Raw genomic sequence first — 17,356 nt, 5'->3', positions numbered from 1 at the left:
CAGTCCCCCATTACTATTAAATTTTCGTCTCCCTTAACTATGTGAATAATTTCTTTTATCGCGTCGTACATTTCTTCAATCTCTTCATCGTCTGCGGAACTAGTTGGCATATGAACTTGTACTACTGTGGTAGACATGGGATTCGTTTCTATCTTGGCTACAATAATGCTTTCACTATGCTGTTCGTAGTAGTTTATCCGCGCTCCTATTTTTTTTTTTTATTCATTATTAAACTTATTTATAGCTCTGTATTCACCTGACCAGAAGTCTTGTTCCTCCAGCACCGAACTTCACTAATTCCCACTATATCTAACTTTAACCTATCCATTTCCCTTTTTAAATTTTCTAACACACCAGTCCGATTAAGGGATCTGTCATTCCATGCTCCGATCCGTAGACTGCCAGTTTTCTTTCTCCTGATGACGGCGTCCCGAGTAGTTCCCGCCTGGAGATCCGCATGGGGAACTATTTTACCTGTGGAATATTTTACCCAAGAGGACGCCATCATCATTAACCACACAGTAAAGCTGTATGCCCTCGAGAAAAATTACGGCTATAGCTTCACCTTGTTTTCAGCCGTTCGGAGTACCAGCACAGCAAGGCCGTTTTGGTTCATGTTACAAAGCCAGATCAGCAAATCATCCAGACTGTTGCCCCTGCAACTACTGAAACGGCTGCTGCCCCTCTTCACGAACCACCAATTTGTCTGGTCTCTCAACAGATTGTCCTCCATTGTGCTTGCACCTACGGTACGGCAACCTGTATCCCCGAGGCAAAAGAAAATTTCTTATTCATTTAGTAAATCCTGCATGTTTCGACTATCCCTCATCTCTCCGCATCTTGGGCTAAGCCATTCATAGCTGTACATAAACTATACCAAACACAACTGATATTCTGTTTATTGTATTATTTTATTCATCAACTCTTAGTGTTTTCCCTCTACAATTCCTTTCATATACAAATATTCCGGAACACCTTAGCAAATGTCCGTCTACTACGTCCTTTCTTTCGTGAAGGCTTTCCACAAATATTTTTCACACCTATATTTTTTAAACCGTTTTAATTATATATTTCATCTATCTGACTAATTTTTATCCCCATTCTGCAGCAGCACATTCCAAATGCTTTCAGCTTCACTAAATCATGTTAGGATTGTACTTGCTATTATTTCGTGGTCCAGTGGGTTTCTTGAAACACCCAACTTTTTTACATTGGGCTCACACTTCAACTCCATACGATGATGTGCTTCAGCCTCACGGTCTTAAACAATTGATGAGTTTGTTTATCCAGTGTAACTGTAAGACATTTAACTATAGTGTGACTAGCTTTCCGTCAAACTGAGGTTTTTCATACACCTCTTGCTTTTTTTTCTTTTCTTTCCTGCGTATCCTTTCTCTTTCAGAGTCTCGATGCAGGCTACAGCTCACCGTCGCTACCTTCAGTAGCCTGTTATGGTACATATCTACTTCGGGTCTCCCTACCGGTAGATCTATATCCAAACTTTCTCGGAGTATCGACTAATTGGTGTATGGATTCCTTAATCATTTTAACAGTTTCTGCGTTAACTTTACATGCTACACTGTATATATAAGGGGCAATCAAAAAGTTTCCGTTCGAAGGCCGTCCAGTCCAGAAACGGTACGCCTATCAGGCAAAATCGCGTTGAGCATTGAGAAAATCATCCCACCGACGCAGCAGATTGAAGATACCCGTTTGGTAAAGCGTTATGTCCTGTTGGTTGAAGGAGTCCGTAATTGCCTGTTGCACATCCTCGTCCGACAGGAATCACCGACCCTTCAGGGGCATTTTTAAGGGACCGTAGGCGTGATAATCGCATGAGGAGAGATCAGGAATACAGAATTGGTGCTCGACAGTCTCCCACTCGAGTTGACGAAACTGACATGCATGCTTCACGACATTTAGGATTTGGTGACGTGTGTTGTCATGATGCAGCAGCACCCTTAGGTGCACCTTTCCACAGTGGTGGGTTCGGACAAATGTGCTACCTCATACACGTTCTTTATTTTCCGATAGATGTCTACCGGAGTTTATCATTCGACATCCAAGAAAAGGGTAACAGCACGTTGGTGATGTTTGTACGCATTTGATAATAATGTCGCCATAGTTCAAGTTTTTGTATTTACGGCACGCACGTTGGAAAGACACGTATGCCACACTGATCAGTTTCCTACACGTTAGTGCTTATACACAGGCATCGGAGTCGCTCTACGTTGCGTATATGCTGCAGTAACGCCTTCAAACGGACAAATTGTAGCCGCCATAACATTTAATGATCTTCTGATGTCTTGGTTTTTCACAAAATGTTATGTTTCTTAGAACATCTATGAAGGAAGCAGATTGCACTCTCGAAACTTCTAGCCGGCCGTTGTGACCGAACGGTTCTAGGCACTTCAGTCCGAAACCGTGTTGCTTTTGCGGTCGCAGGTTCGAATCCTGCCTCGGTCATGGATGTGTGTGATGACCGCAGGTTAGTTAGGTTTAAGTAGTTCTAAGTCTAGGGGACTGATGACCTCAGATGTTAAATCCCACAGTGCTTAGAGCGATTTGAATCATTTTTTTCGAAACTTCTATTTTCGTAAGTGTACCTGTGTAACAATATTGGGACGTCCCTTCTTTAAAAAAAGTAATTAATGTACTTTTCTTAATTTGTATGATTGCTGAACCAATGAGAAAATATGCAGACGATAAAGAAGCCAGGAATTGATGATGATGATGATGATTATGTTTGGTTTGTGGGGCGCTCAACTGAGGGGTCATCAGCGCCCTTACAAAGTCCCAGTTTGTACACAGTCCAATTTTTACACAGTCCAATCTAGCTACTGTCACAAATGATGATGATGATGAAATGATGAGGACAACACAAACACCCAGTCCCCGGGCAGAGAAAATCCCCAACGCCGTGATCTAGAGGCAGCTACGCTAGTCATAAGACCATGAGCTGCAGACAGCCAGGCATTATGCAGAATTTGTAGGCTAAGAAGACTACATGTTTGATAAAATTCGAGAATTGCGCTAACCTCGCCATATTTAGAAGCGGGTTGTGGGTCCTTGCAAAAGAAAGAAAGCAATTTCACCGGGATCCGGAGGCGAAGAGTTAACGACAATACCGAGTTTAGTAGGCGAATTGCATTATTTTAGCACAGCGGTGCGTGATTTTACAACAGCACCTTTTCTGTAGCAATAGCTGATCGTCAATTACGGACTGAAAAATCGAGTGTAGGGTAATGTTTTCGATATGGTGCTGTTATCTGCAACAGCTTTGAGTTAAATCGGTGTACTAATTAGATTTCTGACGCTCACATCTTTGAAGTGTTGTCTCCTAAATATTATACTGCTGAGATTAACAAGAAAGATGCAGAGGGATAATTGAAAATTATACGGAAATTGTCAGAATGACATGTTTACACTCCAGTTGTCGGCTCTTGCAACCTGAGTGCAATTGAACTGCCATTTGGCAGTACAGAAGTATACAGACTTATTCATAACTACTCCGACGGCCTTGCCACAGTGATTACATCGGTTCCCGTCAGGCCACCGAAGTTAAGAGCCGTCAGGCTTGGCTAGCACTTGGACGGTTCACCGTTCGGGTCTGCCGAGCGCTGTTGGCAAGCGAGGGTCACTCAGCCCTTGTGACGCAAACTGAGGAGATATTTGACTGACAAGTAGTGCCTTCGGTCACGAAAACTGACAACGGCTGGGAGAGCGGTGTGCTAGCCACATGCTCTTCATATCCGCATCCAGGGACGCTTGTCGGCTGAGGAGGACACGGCGGCCGTTCGGTACCGTTGGGCCTTCCGAGACCTGTTAAGTTTTTATTCACATGTACCTCCGAGATTTCAGCAGACGACTGTGTAAAAACTTTGGGACATACAGCAAAAGACGCATATCACTGGAATGGGCATCTCCCCAAGTTCAAACTCAGATTACAGGTGCTTAATATGGACACCGTATGTGATGTGAAAAAAGTCGATACGGGCGTGTGACGTGTATTTGTCATAAGGATAGCAGCATGCCGTGGAAATATGTTTACTGGGTTGGCTACCAGCAAGAGCTAACTAATTCGATGCAACAACAAGGTGTCCTGGGCGTATTACTTTTCTGTACGCCTTATAGTTTTTGCGCAATTGTCTTCTGGAACTCCAGAGGGACTGTACAATAGATCACCTCAAACAACATTTTGGCTGCACTCAGATAAATATACATTGCGTGCAAACACATACTTTTGCCAATTTGCCACTTTCCATGCAATCTCAACTGGTTCTCTATATCGTTAAAATTAATCTCAGCAAAGTTATATTTATGGGACAATGTTTCAAAGAAGTAGACGTCTGAAAGCTACACCAAAACCAAACAGTCCAGGATCCCATTTAATGAACTTAGTAAGTACGTCACATCTGTTACTTTTTAACGTTGTCTTGCTGGCTAGGGCGACGTTCGCTGTCTTAAGCAGAAAATGTTTCGCTAATGAAGCAGTGCACAGGGTTGATACAGGACCACAAAATAGTAGTCTCTATGACGACAAATGTGCTGGCGTAGCAGGACCGCCTATGTCACAATAACCTTATGATCGTGAACGTGTTTACACGACATCTTGGTGTGACTGTATTGTAACCACTCGCTTCTCCTGTTCTAAGTACATGGTGTTTCATGTCAAGGTAAGCGCTGTGTCGTCGCGCTGCTCGGGATCCAGTACCCGTGGGAGACTCCGGCAGCCGTTAACCTCCGGCCCGTTGCTGGGACAGACTGTCAAATGGCGTATCGAGTTTAGTCGATGAAGTAGACGAGTTAGGAACGGTCTTGAAAAGAATTCTACAAATGCGTTGCATCATTTAGCTCCTCAAACAGTTGTTTCAGCAACATTTTCGCACAGAGCTGTGCACAAACTCAAACTGAAACCTAAAAATCTGAAGCTTTGACTATCTAGTTCAGATACTTTTGCTCAATGTTAGCACTTCAGCTGGCTGTTTCAGTATGTTTATCGTTTACAAGTTGATGTTCAAATGTTCTTTTTCCTGATGAATCATCACTGCATTTGTGTACTCACAGATCAATCGAGTTTGGAGTTCTGTAAATGTTCATCGGTTACATTAGTAGCATCTGCATGATATGAACAAAGGAGTGTGGTGTGCAGTTAATGTAACGTGATTTACTGGACCGATCATCTTCAACCAAACATTTCCTTGTGACTGGGCTGTTGAAAATAATGTAACTTTTGTTAGGGAATAGCTAACGAAGAGTCCTACGGTTATGCGGGATGATGCAAGAGCACATACCGCTCTTGCGTCTATGACAGCGTTAAGAGGTGTTTTTCATGATAAGAGCCACCGTACCTGGCGTCGAGAAAGAGAATGCCTCTAGTTAATTCTCGGTTAATATCAATACATTACGTACCACACTGTCCGAGCAACGTCCCGTAGAGTACGAGTATGTAGTGATGGGAGCCTTCCCCTGCCTCCGATAGTACTGATTCCCGCCAACGCTGCAAATACAACACTTAGAGGAGAATTTGATCTTCGAGCACTGTTCTGGAGCATCACAGCTCTCAACTTCGAAAAGACATTACTTTCGGTATATTTCTAGGTATTACCAGTCCATAAACGTGTCAGATCAGACGTCATTTTGTAATTGCATTTCAGTTAGTTGCCAATAACCATGTCTCTGAGATATGAAATACTATTTACGAAGTGTCAGAGAAGAAATAAAATCTGCTCGTTGTATAGTCCGTCCACTCCCTGAAAATAGTGAAAAGTGTGGGGGATAGTTAGAAACCTAGTGTCACTATTGTCTGTTCTTTCGATTGGCGACGATCCAAATGTAATAATATAAATGCACTATGATACAGGAGTTGAAGTAATGCTGTTAGGCATCTGTATATCTTCTCTTATCTATTACTGTCTAGACTCTAGAGTTTACCAGTTTTTGATAGACTAGAAAAGTCATACGTTAATGCTTCTGTGTTATCTGATAGAATGTAAAGCCTGTGTCTCAAAACAATCTTTCCAGTCCTCATATTACAGTGGTGGAAATGGACAGTGTTACACAGCGAAAAATTAGCCCTATGTTTATCAAACTTTGTGAACATCTGCTTCATACAACATGTATTAAATGATAAAACTCTCATTTGATTCGGAACTACTGTCCATTATCAACATCAGCGCGAACTGCGAAGCCACGTTCACGAATAGACTTTGGTGTCCACTGTGGCATGGAATCGAACAGCCTCCGTATGTCATCTTGAGGAAATTTTTGTTATGCCCGAAAAATATGCTATGCCACTTAAGGAGCTGGTAAGGAATTTGTACAATTTTCATTGCATTCCAGATATATTCTATGGATGACATGTCAGGGAACTAGGCAGGCCAGTCAAGGACATATTTACTTCTCAAGGCGATTTTAGTGTGAACTGCAGTGTGGAGTCTCGTTACATTAAGTTCTAATACGTCACAACCAGGTAATGGAAGGTATGACAACAGGGTTCACCATTCGTACTACATCATGACGAGCATGCAGATTCCAATCAACAATTAGAAAATCAGTCCTGCTTTCACATCAAATAGCTCGTCACATCATGAGGTATATGGGTCTAGAGGATCGCTGCTCCCTGTAATCTTTCACCAGATCATCCGAGATGACGTTGGTGTCAATCTGACCGTCACAAGCAGAAGCGAGACTCATCACTGAAAACCACAGAATATCACTGAATATCCAAATTCTGTTTCTGCAACATCGAAGTCTCTATTCTCTGTGGTATGGTGTTAGCGGTAAACGGCACATGACAGCTCGAGATCTCAACCCAGCTTCGAGTAATCTGATCCTACAACTCGTGGTGACTGACTGTAACCACTGCCCGGCTTTCAGCTATTCTCATTCTTCTGTTATTCAAATGGTTCAAATGGCTCTGAGCTCTATGGGACTTAAAATCCTAGGTCATCAGTCCCCTATAACTTAGAACTACTTAAACCTAACTAACCTAAGGACATCACACACATCCATGCCCGAGGCACGATTCGAATCTGCGACCGTAGCGGTCGCGCGGTTCCAGACTGAAGGGCCTAGAACAGCTCGGCCACACCGGTCGGCTTCTGTTGTTCAGAGCCAGTCAAAATATCCTATGATCTCCTTGTTGCGTAGTCGTTCCAGAAGGACCCGTGACATTTCTTCATTCCCCGCTGCTGTTATGAGTCCGCCACACTCACCCTGCCGTCAGTGCACGGCACAAAACTGACTCTATGATCTGCCGCTATGATACTCTCATGCCCCATGTCCCTCACAACAGCAATTCGACCTTTCTCGACGTCCTAAAGGTGACGATAAAACGTCCTCTCGGCATGCTGTTTGTGATCCCCACCTCAAAGATTACAGTAATATCAGACACATCCAACAGCTATCACCTACAAACACAGTTCTTCAGCTGAAGGAATGCTTTTATCCCACAGTAACGCAAATAACGCAGTATCAATTTAGCATTACTCGGTAGAGTTCATAAGTTTAGACAACATTGTCTGTGGAGCAGAATGATCTGGTGTTATACTTTGCTTAGAAACATCAGTCGAGATCGCAATAACATTTGTTTACGGCCGGTTCGGCTTATGTTAAGGCCATCCTCAGATCTTTGGAGGGCTGAAGGTGGGGAGGGGGGGGGGGGGGGCTGTGGCTGGTGCCGTCACGTCCTCTGCTTTTCTGGTGATACCACGGTCGTACACTCTACACTGCACAGTTTACGATCGTGGTATCACGTGAAAAATCGAGCAGTCGCCAGCACCAGCCATAAGGGGCTAAAAAAATCTGAGGCTGGCTTTACCACAAGCCGAATTCGGTAATGAATAAACAAATGTTATTGCTGTCTCCACTGTTGTTTTTAACCTAGATTGGATCAAGGTGTTCGGGCAGTAACATTTTCCATTTCCATCTGTCTACTCGTTTTTCAACAATTAAGACCTCTCTAGTAGCTCACAGTCCAGTGTTTAGAATTGTGAAATACAGTTTCCAGACTGAACGATGGCATCTTCACCTTGGTGTACTGTGTTTCAGCTGCCGAACCTGACCGAGATCCACGTGGCGGGCAACAACTTAGTGTGCCACTGCGGCATGGCTTGGCTGCACACGGTGAGCCCGGAGCCGGTGCTGTGTCGCGAGGAGAACGGCACGGAGCAGGCGATGCCGGAGGCGGCCGAGGAGTGCCCGCCAGTCATAATGCCTACGTTCCCGTCTACGATACTGAAACAGCTGTCGCACAACCTGACGCTGCGCTGCCGTGCCGTGGCGTCTCCGCCCGCTAAGATTTCGTGGCGCCTCGGCTCCAAGCTGCCCGTGGGCCGCCCGCTGCTGCGCGTGCGCGAGTGCGTGCGCGGCGGCCGCGCATGTGTCGACGAGGACTCCACGCTCAACATGCGCTACCTGCACATTGACGACTCCGGCACCTACTATTGCATCGCGGAGAACGCAGCTGGCTCCACACGCCGACCAATGCACCTCGCCGTCAGTGATGTCCTGGTACGCCTCTACCCGATCGCCGTCACCTCCAACTTCGTCACGCTCTCCTGGAACATGACTGGCGGCGGCACTGGACACTACCTTCTGCGCTACAACAACCAAGTTATCCGCTTCCAGGTACACACACACAATTTTTAATCCAGTCATCCATTTTAGATTCTAAAAACTGTTTCAAAAAGTTTCATCAAATTTCAGAAGACAATACAAAGATGAGCCAAAATATTGTGATTACATCTTTAACAGCGTTTTGGTCCACCTTTTAAATGCAAAACAGCAGCGTTTTGTGTGGGGTGAGTTCGATAAGACCTTGGCATATTTCTATATGTATGTCGCACCAGTAACCTTAAATGGTTCAAATGGCTCTGAGCACTATGGGACTTAACAGCTATGGTCATCAGTCCCCTAGAACTGAGAACTACCTAAACCTAACTAACCTAAGGACAGCACACAACACCCAGCCATCACGAGGCAGAGAAAATCCCTGACCCCGCCGGGAATCGAACCCGGGAACCCGGGCGTGGGAAGCGAGAACGCTACCGCACGACCACCAGATGCGGGCCCAGTAACCTTAGCACAGCTCATGTGCATTAAGGGCCAGTGGTTTGCGTGAGCGGAGCTGGCACCACATGCTTCTGAGATGTCCTTCGGGTTCAGATCAGGCCAACTTAGTGGCCATGACATCAATGAGAGTTCACTACCATACTCTTAAAACAACTGTAGCACCATTGTGAACTTGTGACAAAGATAGTTATCCTGCTGGAAGATGCCATCGCCAACGAATGAGAAATCAAGCAATAACGTTCACATAGTCCACCGCTATCATGGTACCTGCGATAACTGGCACCGGTCCCATGGAAGCGAAGATGATTGCCCCCATAGCATAATTTCCCCCATTGGTGTGATTCATCCGACCAGGTGTCTCATTTACACTGATCCACAGTCCCGTTGCCATTATCACCTGCCCGCTGCGATCATAATTGAGAACATTTTCGGGCAAACTGCTGCAGAGCCTCACGTACAACAATGTGCACTGTACGTTGTGCTCCAAAGCATTTGTGACTGCACTCTGTCTTCAGATCTGCCACAGATGGCCGCCGCCTATCCTACTTTACAGAGCAGACAAACCCCCATTCTCCACGTTCTGTGGTGAGACGAGAACGTTCAACACCTTGTAGCCTACTCGTGGTTTCGCCATACTTCAACCACTTCCCATAGATGCTCACGACCGTAGCACGTGAACAGCCGAGCCTACCAGCTTCGCCGTATCTGGGATGCTCGTTTCCAGACGTCGAGCTCTAAGAACCAGCACTCTGTCGAAGTCACTACTGTAAGTAGTTTCCCACATTTTCGGCCCGTATCGTCGTTTCGCCTCTGCTCTGCTTATAAACTTCCCTTATCACGTCACGCGCCCATAATCAAATGGTTCAAATGGCTCTGAGCACTATGGGACTCAACTTCTGAGGTCATCAGTCCCCTAGAATTTAGAACTGCTTAAACCTAACAAACCTAAGGACATCGCACACATCCATGCCCGAGGCAGGATTCGAACCTGCGAACGTAGCGGTCTCGCGGCTCCAGACTGTAGCGCCTAGAACCGCACGGCCACTCAGGCCGGCACGCGCCCATAGTCCCACCAGAAGGGATTCTCTTTCGTGGTGGACTGTGGTAGCTGTGTTCTGGCTCGTTTTTGTATCTACTGCATGAATGAAGATAAAAATTTGGGGTAAATTTATACTTACGCATGTACACTAAACTTTTACCTTCGCACCACCTGCCGTATCACGTGGTTACCGGTAGTGATCTCCTTGGTACAGATGGCTCGCTCACTCGTTCATAATGCACTGTGCGTGAAGATGGTGTTAACATAGTAACAAAAGATCGTTTTGCGTACTCCTTTCCGACACATCCTGTGCAATTAAAATTGTCACTTTGAGAGTACAGCTATGATTCTCCTAAGCGTAAGGGGCGTATTTGGATCACTGGCCTCCTAAGTCGCTTGATCTCACAGTTAGCAGTTTTCTTTTTGTGGAAATTTATGGAAGACTATCTGTGTGCCTCATCTTCCAAACTATTTGGGTCAGCTGTGAAGCAGTATAGCAACAGGAATCAATAGAGTAACTCCACACATTCTCGCAAATGTATGGAACGGGTTTGACCGTCGTCTGAAAGTTTGTGGCGTGGTATACAAACCCAGAAATAGAATTCATTTGCCGAATTCATCTTGCTACCTGACAGTGGAAGTCCAAGGGCTTTGAATCATAGTCCTCCAGGTTAAGAGTAAAACGTTGTAGCTACTACGCTCTGCGTACCCTACCAATCTTCGAGTTTTACTGAACAATGGTCATATACAAGAAGAAGCTCCTGTAAATTTCACACCAGTGGAAGAATGCTCCTATCGGAGAACAAGAAATGAGAATATTTTCCTGTTTATTTAAAAGATTCTGACTAGAAAGTGGGTTACCAGCTGCCTCATTCTTCCTTCCTCAGCACCTTTAAAAATTTTCCCGAAGAGTTTGGCATGCGAACATATCCGCGCTTTTTTCAATATGCAACTCACCCGAAACACCCACAAGCTGCATTGACTGTAACTCACTCACACCCCCTAGTTCACTGCTACGCGACGCTCATACCCAACCAGTCCTAGTTGCCCTTCCTCACTCCCTCACCCAGCCCCACATACTGTCACTATATCTTTGTCTCTCTCTCTCTGTCACTGTCTACTGTGTCACAGCCACAGTCTATTTCGTTCTCTCCTACTACTACTGTCTCCCTCTCCATCTCTCTTACTGCTGCTATCTCATTCGTTCCTTCCCATTGCTGTTGTCTCTTGTCATTATCACGTTCTTTCTCTTCCTTGTTATCATCGCCATATATTATGTCTCTTATTCTAACTGGCTCTCACTCACTTCCACTTTCTCTTTATTCCTTCCCCCTCCCCCTTGGTACTGTCTTCTTTAATCTTTTCCTGGCGTTGTTCTGTCACTGTCAACTAGTTTCCACTGCCACTGCAACCCTCTCTTTCTCTCACACTTCCATTGTCTTCTTCGCTGTTTCTATAACACAACCACTGTCTACAGTCCTACAGTATTTATTACTTTATCGTCTCTTTGCCACTGTCACTGTCTTCTCTCTCAGCATAAAAAAGTGCGAATATGCTCATATGCCAAAATTTTGGGGAAATTTTTAAAGGTGCTGAGGAAGGTAGCATGAGGCAGTTGGTAGCCTACTTTTCAGCCAGACTCCGTTAATTGAACAGGAAAATATTGGCACTTTTTGTGCTTCGTGAACAACACTTTGGATCACTGCTGCACGCTGCAGTTTTTATGTTACTGCACACATTGAAATATTTACACCTTATTTTGTTTGCCTAATAAATATTTTTGGCCGATATACAGCCCATTAAACCTTGTTCTCGAAGACGGCGTTGCACAATTAAGACAGAGACTGGAGTTACTCATACGCTATTTACTTCCTCGCGAATTTTAGTAAGAGTCCTCTGACGCTTGCTTTGTACGCATATGAACTGATCTTCCCTGTATGGTGTGACTGAAGGTTTTCCAGATCGCGAAACACTTGCATAAGCGCCAGTTTGCTTGATTCCCTGCAATGGACACAACACTGTAGATGGGGCTAAGCCAACTTTTGTTGCTATTGTCCTACTAGAATAGCCTTCCCGACGCAAAACTATAATTACTGCACGTTTCTCAGTTCCAATCTCCTGCTTCCGTCCCATTAAGACGTAATACGGTATGAAACTGTTCACGTATACGAACATACTCTTATATGCCCCAACGTATTGCAAACGTTTGCCTAGGTCAGTGCGGCGGATTGCTATCTGAAGGGGCCCGGGTTCGATTCCCGGTAGGGTCGGAGTTTTTCTTCGCTCGGGGAGTGGGTGTGGTGTTGTCCCCACGTTTTAATCGTCATAACTGACATTCTACTGTTGAGATGGCTGTATGAGCACGATTTTCATCAAACACCGAAGGTCTTCCTGAATGTGGAGAGTCACTACTGTCAAAACAATCCTCCTTAAAGCGAAAAAATCATTTACTTATCGTGTTTTGTTCAATGGCATTGTACCCATACGCGAAGCAAATGTTTCTGGGTGCCTACGGTGCTGTCACCCCCCCCCCCCCCCCCCTATTGAGCTCAAAGAGAAGAATACGTCGACAATGTTCTGACTTCTGCACCTGGCACTCCATTTTCTAGCATCCACAGATCCACACACTATCTTTAAACGACGTAATGACAATATGTAAACATAAATATCAAGAGTGAATTACAAATAAAAAATGAAAATCGATGAAAGAACCCATAGCAACCGGACTACCAACATGTAAAACAATAACGCTACAAGCTTATGCACCAACGTAACACATTATCAAATACGTCATCTTGGTATCTTATTGAGTCTTAAAAATGAGAAGACCTTTCCTTAGTCACAAATATGGTGGTTTAGAAATGTGACAGCCACGGTTATAATTTTCCCACACAGATTTTTTCATGCAAGACCTTGAAACCTGTTAATTCTCCCCATTCCTCTTGCCCTCATAACGTCAGTTCTAGATGACGAGCAGTTGTCTGGATGCTGTTAGGAGTTTTCTGAATGACAGGATTGTAGCTGTTGGGTCGCTAGTAGGCCGAGTGCAGTCCAAATGTCCAACACATCACTGAGTTCGATATGAGAACCTAGTCTGTCTTGCAGAAAATGAATAAACGCGTGTAAAAATTCTGATGATTGACAATGTGTGTTGTCGACAGGTGGGCGTGCGCATCCACTCCTACACTGTGCACGGGTTGAAGCCGGGCACTCACTACCACTTCTCGCTGTGCATCGAGCGCGACGGCTACGTGTTCGAGATTGGCAGCACAGAGCTGACGACTCGCGAGGACGGCTTCATGCGCACACTGGGCATCAATCGCAACTACTCAACGGCCATCTCCCTGAGCGTGATGGCCGGCGCCTTGGCTGCGACTTGCGCCAGCGCCTGCCTGCTACGCATCTACCGCCAGCGCTCACAGCTGCGTTGCCCGCCACCCACCAACCTTGCCAGTGTCTCCTTCATCGACATGCCGGTCGAGTGCTCCATGGCCTCACCCCCCAGCACCGAAAGCTCCTTCATAACAAACTACCCGTAACACACCGCTCTCCCTCGCTTTATGTGTTTACCCCTACACAGCATGTGAATTAATGTATTCCTATGTGTCTTTTCCCTCTTCCCTAAGTGTCGACAGAATGTCTCCACAAAGCAACACCTAAACAGACTACGAAATTCACTTACAAATAGAAAGATATTTTTCAAACTTACTATGACAATTAACGAATGTTATCCACATAGCTGTGGGCCACAGTACTGAGAGTTTACTTCGAGATTAACAGGTAACGGAAAAATATGGAAAATGTCAATTTCTCACTCACTACAGGTCCACAGAAAATCTTTTCCTATCTTTTAGGGGGTCTTTTCCTTGACCGAACCACGACTCATTATTGGCGTTTACACTGTCTACCGAGTGTAGGAAATGAAACAGGAAACTAAAAAATACATAAACGTTGGGATTTATTTCCTATAGCACAAAAATATTCAATTCCAACCGCGACAAAGTACCATATTTACGCACAGAAAGTTTTCCCTGTATATCACTTACTTGTGACATTTTCATCGCTAACATATGGCGGAATGAGTGCTTACTACCAGGACTAATCAACGAGCCAAAGTAACAGAGATATAGGCGCTATAAGAGCCAAGGGTTTTGTGTAACAACACGATCTACCTAGTCCAAAATAAATAAAACTTTACCCAGTCATTTTGAGAATGTAGTGTATCTGAGTTTCTATGTTGAAATATGTTCCTTATTTTCGGTACAAAATTTGTTGTTTATCGTCAATATGCGACTGCCGTAGCGTTGTCCATGAATGTTACAACCTTTTAAAAATTGTTTTCTCTCTGCTTTAAGCTAAACCGACCAAATAATAAATTCTTGTGTGTAAGAGGCTGCGTTATATACTTATATTTTGCAGATCTATCTCTGTATATATATATATAAATATAAACTATATTTTTGTCTAGAACACATTCGAAAAGTATCCCTTCCCGGGAAGTGTAACATCCAATGAACTTGAATTGTGGCTTTATTTCAGGGCAGTATAGATGTGTGAAATTTGCACGGTTGGACGTATGTCTTCTTCATAGTTCTCGGAATTAAAGGAATTTTAACTATTACAGACACAGTTAAAAAATGGAGAACAAAAATTGCCCAATGCTCTGACCAGTCCCTGATGTTTAGATCTCAAACTTAATCGTATGTCTATGTGAACCAGAACTTTTAAGTTAATGTATTCTTCAGTTCTGACTGATAGTACTTAAAAATAAGTATTCTGACACTTCCCTTTTCTGCAAATATTCCACCGTCACTCCGCTTAATATCTGTTCCAGAAGCCGCTTGTAAACCGAAGTAATGCATAAGCTGTACACACTAGCCTCTAGATGACCGAACACGTCGCCTTTGTGAAAAATATCAACATACCCTTAAAATGTAAACGTACACCTTCGAAAAAATTTAAGATATAATTTTCATTATTCTTTATTCGTATAGCAAAATTAAAAGATGGAAAATTATACCGTGCTACTTCTGTTTGCGATGGGATACAGGTTTCTCATCAGATTTACTGGACAGGTTGTTGATTTTGGTCGAGTTAAGTGCAATAACTTTATTTCTCGCGGTTCAAAATTTTCGTCATAGAAAGCAACATCTAGCTATGAAGCAAGTAAATTATTTTTAATTGCCTTGTCGCTATGGAATACCAATCTTCGAAGAACGCTTTTCGACTTCTCCGTTAGCAGTTCCTACTATACTTCGCTGGAGTAGAAAAAAGGTCATTAATTTTACTACTAGCTTTTGTTACGTTAGTTTTCTGTGAGAAGAAAACGTGTTCCCTAACCCGTTATAAAGAAATTAAGATGAAACATTCACGTCTAATTTTTATAATGGTCTCAACATTTCGATTATAATTCTTGATTTCGTTATAAATGCAGAATTCCCGAATGCATACACTACCAGGTGGACACGCTGCACTACCAATCCCTTGGAAATAACTTTCATTCTTCCTGACTTCCGAGACTATGCATTGTAATGAATTACATGCATTACGTACTTATATTTCGCAATAGCTGACATTAAAAAATTTGCAAATGATTCTAAAGAACCGACGCAGGAATATTGCTGTAGACAATGGTGACGCTATCGAAATTCGTCATGCCTATGAGCAACCTCTTTGAAAACGGTGAACCTTATACTGAAGTATTCCCCCTCTCCTAAAACGATTTTTGAACGACCGTCGACTGAAAGTTGATAATAATTGTGCAGCGTAAGACTATTTTTCGATGCAACTACTTAGAAAGTACAATAAATTACATCAGGCATTTTATGTACTCACATAACCGTCCCTCCGGCCTAAAATTCAGAAACGTCAAGAATTCGGAGTACTTTATCTGGCATTTACGAAAAGGCTTCTTCCATAGAATTGTTATTAAGAAGTAACTAGTACGTTTCCTGGAAGACTTCGGGCAATAGTCTCCAGATTACGGATTTGTAGACTTTAACGAATAAAATAATTTTTAAGAGAAAATAAACTATTTTCCTCAGTAGCTTCCTTTTGTAATGTCGCATAGCATGTCAAACATGCTTTCTACTGTATTTATAAACTCATATTATTGGCAAAAGCCGTATCTACTGAGAAATTTAACTTTCAGACTAATAACTGCATTTATATTGAGATAATTATCCTAACGTATTCCTATCAAAATATAACTCTTTATATTTCGGAAGACCCTATAATTCCTCACTACGATATCAATAACGAGAGCGTTTTTTCTATTTTCCTTACGTATAAAAAATGTGAAATAGATGTAACTACACAGCACCATCCCCACCTCCTTTCACGCATCACCCACTAATCCCACAGCACTCACTTTCTTCTCCACCCAAATAGTCGAGCAAGGTACTGCCTGCCTTTCTATCTACTACATGGCAAGAACAACAGAGTACTGTTGAAAATTAATTAAATGATCTCTTGACGATTCATCTAGGAACAAATAATTTACGCGTTTTTTTGGTACACGTTCCATTTTAGTCAGAAACCACAGATCACTAAAACATGTCTACACGAACATCAAAGAAATTTTAATTTTTAACAGTATTTTTGAACTACTATTGTTTGAGATCATTTTATTGCATTGTATATTTAACCTGCAAATGTAATTACTCATAATCTGAATTAATGTAACACGAAACTGCTGAATGGACAACTACATACAGTCTGCTGTACATCTCCGAAAATATACGAGGGTTGTCCAGAAAGTAAGTTCCGATCGGTTGCGAAGTGGACACCATAGTGAAAACCCGATGAATCTTTGAGCGGCGAGTATATAGAGAAGTATCTGGAAAGTGTAGCTAACTGTTGCAAATGAAATGTTTCTGATTTTTCACTGTGGTTTCCATTTAGCGACCGTTTGGAACTTACTTTCTGGACAACCCTCGTATTCCCCCGTGGGTTCCACTCAAACATATCATCAATTAGCGGAGTTTTAAATTAATACATTCCTATACTAAATGATATTTATTTACGCTAATAAACGAAGGGAAATTTTTCTCACTACGTACTCTAAGCAAGTCCTCTTCCGTTAAGTCATCCCGTGGCATAGTTATAACACGAGCAAATTTTTAAATAAATCTTAACGTTCTTTTGTCACGAGATGTATGCGATATGATTCGAACGACTTACAAGTTTTAACTCCATCGCTCAAACATTTTAGTGGTGACGCAATGCACCTGCATACTGAAA

General features: G+C 43.2%; 1 protein-coding gene across 1 annotated transcript in view; it reads left to right on the top strand.

The window, feature by feature from the left end:
* Positions 1–13,653, top strand: part of LOC124556039 (leucine-rich repeat neuronal protein 1-like) — a 154,076-nt gene extending 140,423 nt beyond the window's left edge. The window contains exons 3-4 of the mRNA XM_047130074.1: positions 8,053–8,631; positions 13,276–13,653. Of these exons, the coding sequence (XP_046986030.1) occupies positions 8,053–8,631; positions 13,276–13,653 (957 nt within the window). The remainder of the gene's footprint in view (positions 1–8,052; positions 8,632–13,275) is intronic.
* The last annotated feature ends 3,703 nt before the right edge of the window (positions 13,654–17,356 follow it).

Source organism: Schistocerca americana, chromosome X (assembly GCF_021461395.2).
Source record: "Schistocerca americana isolate TAMUIC-IGC-003095 chromosome X, iqSchAmer2.1, whole genome shotgun sequence".
Classification (NCBI taxonomy): Eukaryota; Metazoa; Arthropoda; class Insecta; order Orthoptera; family Acrididae; genus Schistocerca; species Schistocerca americana.
Note: the sequence above shows the minus strand (reverse complement) of the source record. Positions and strands in the feature narration are given on the sequence as shown.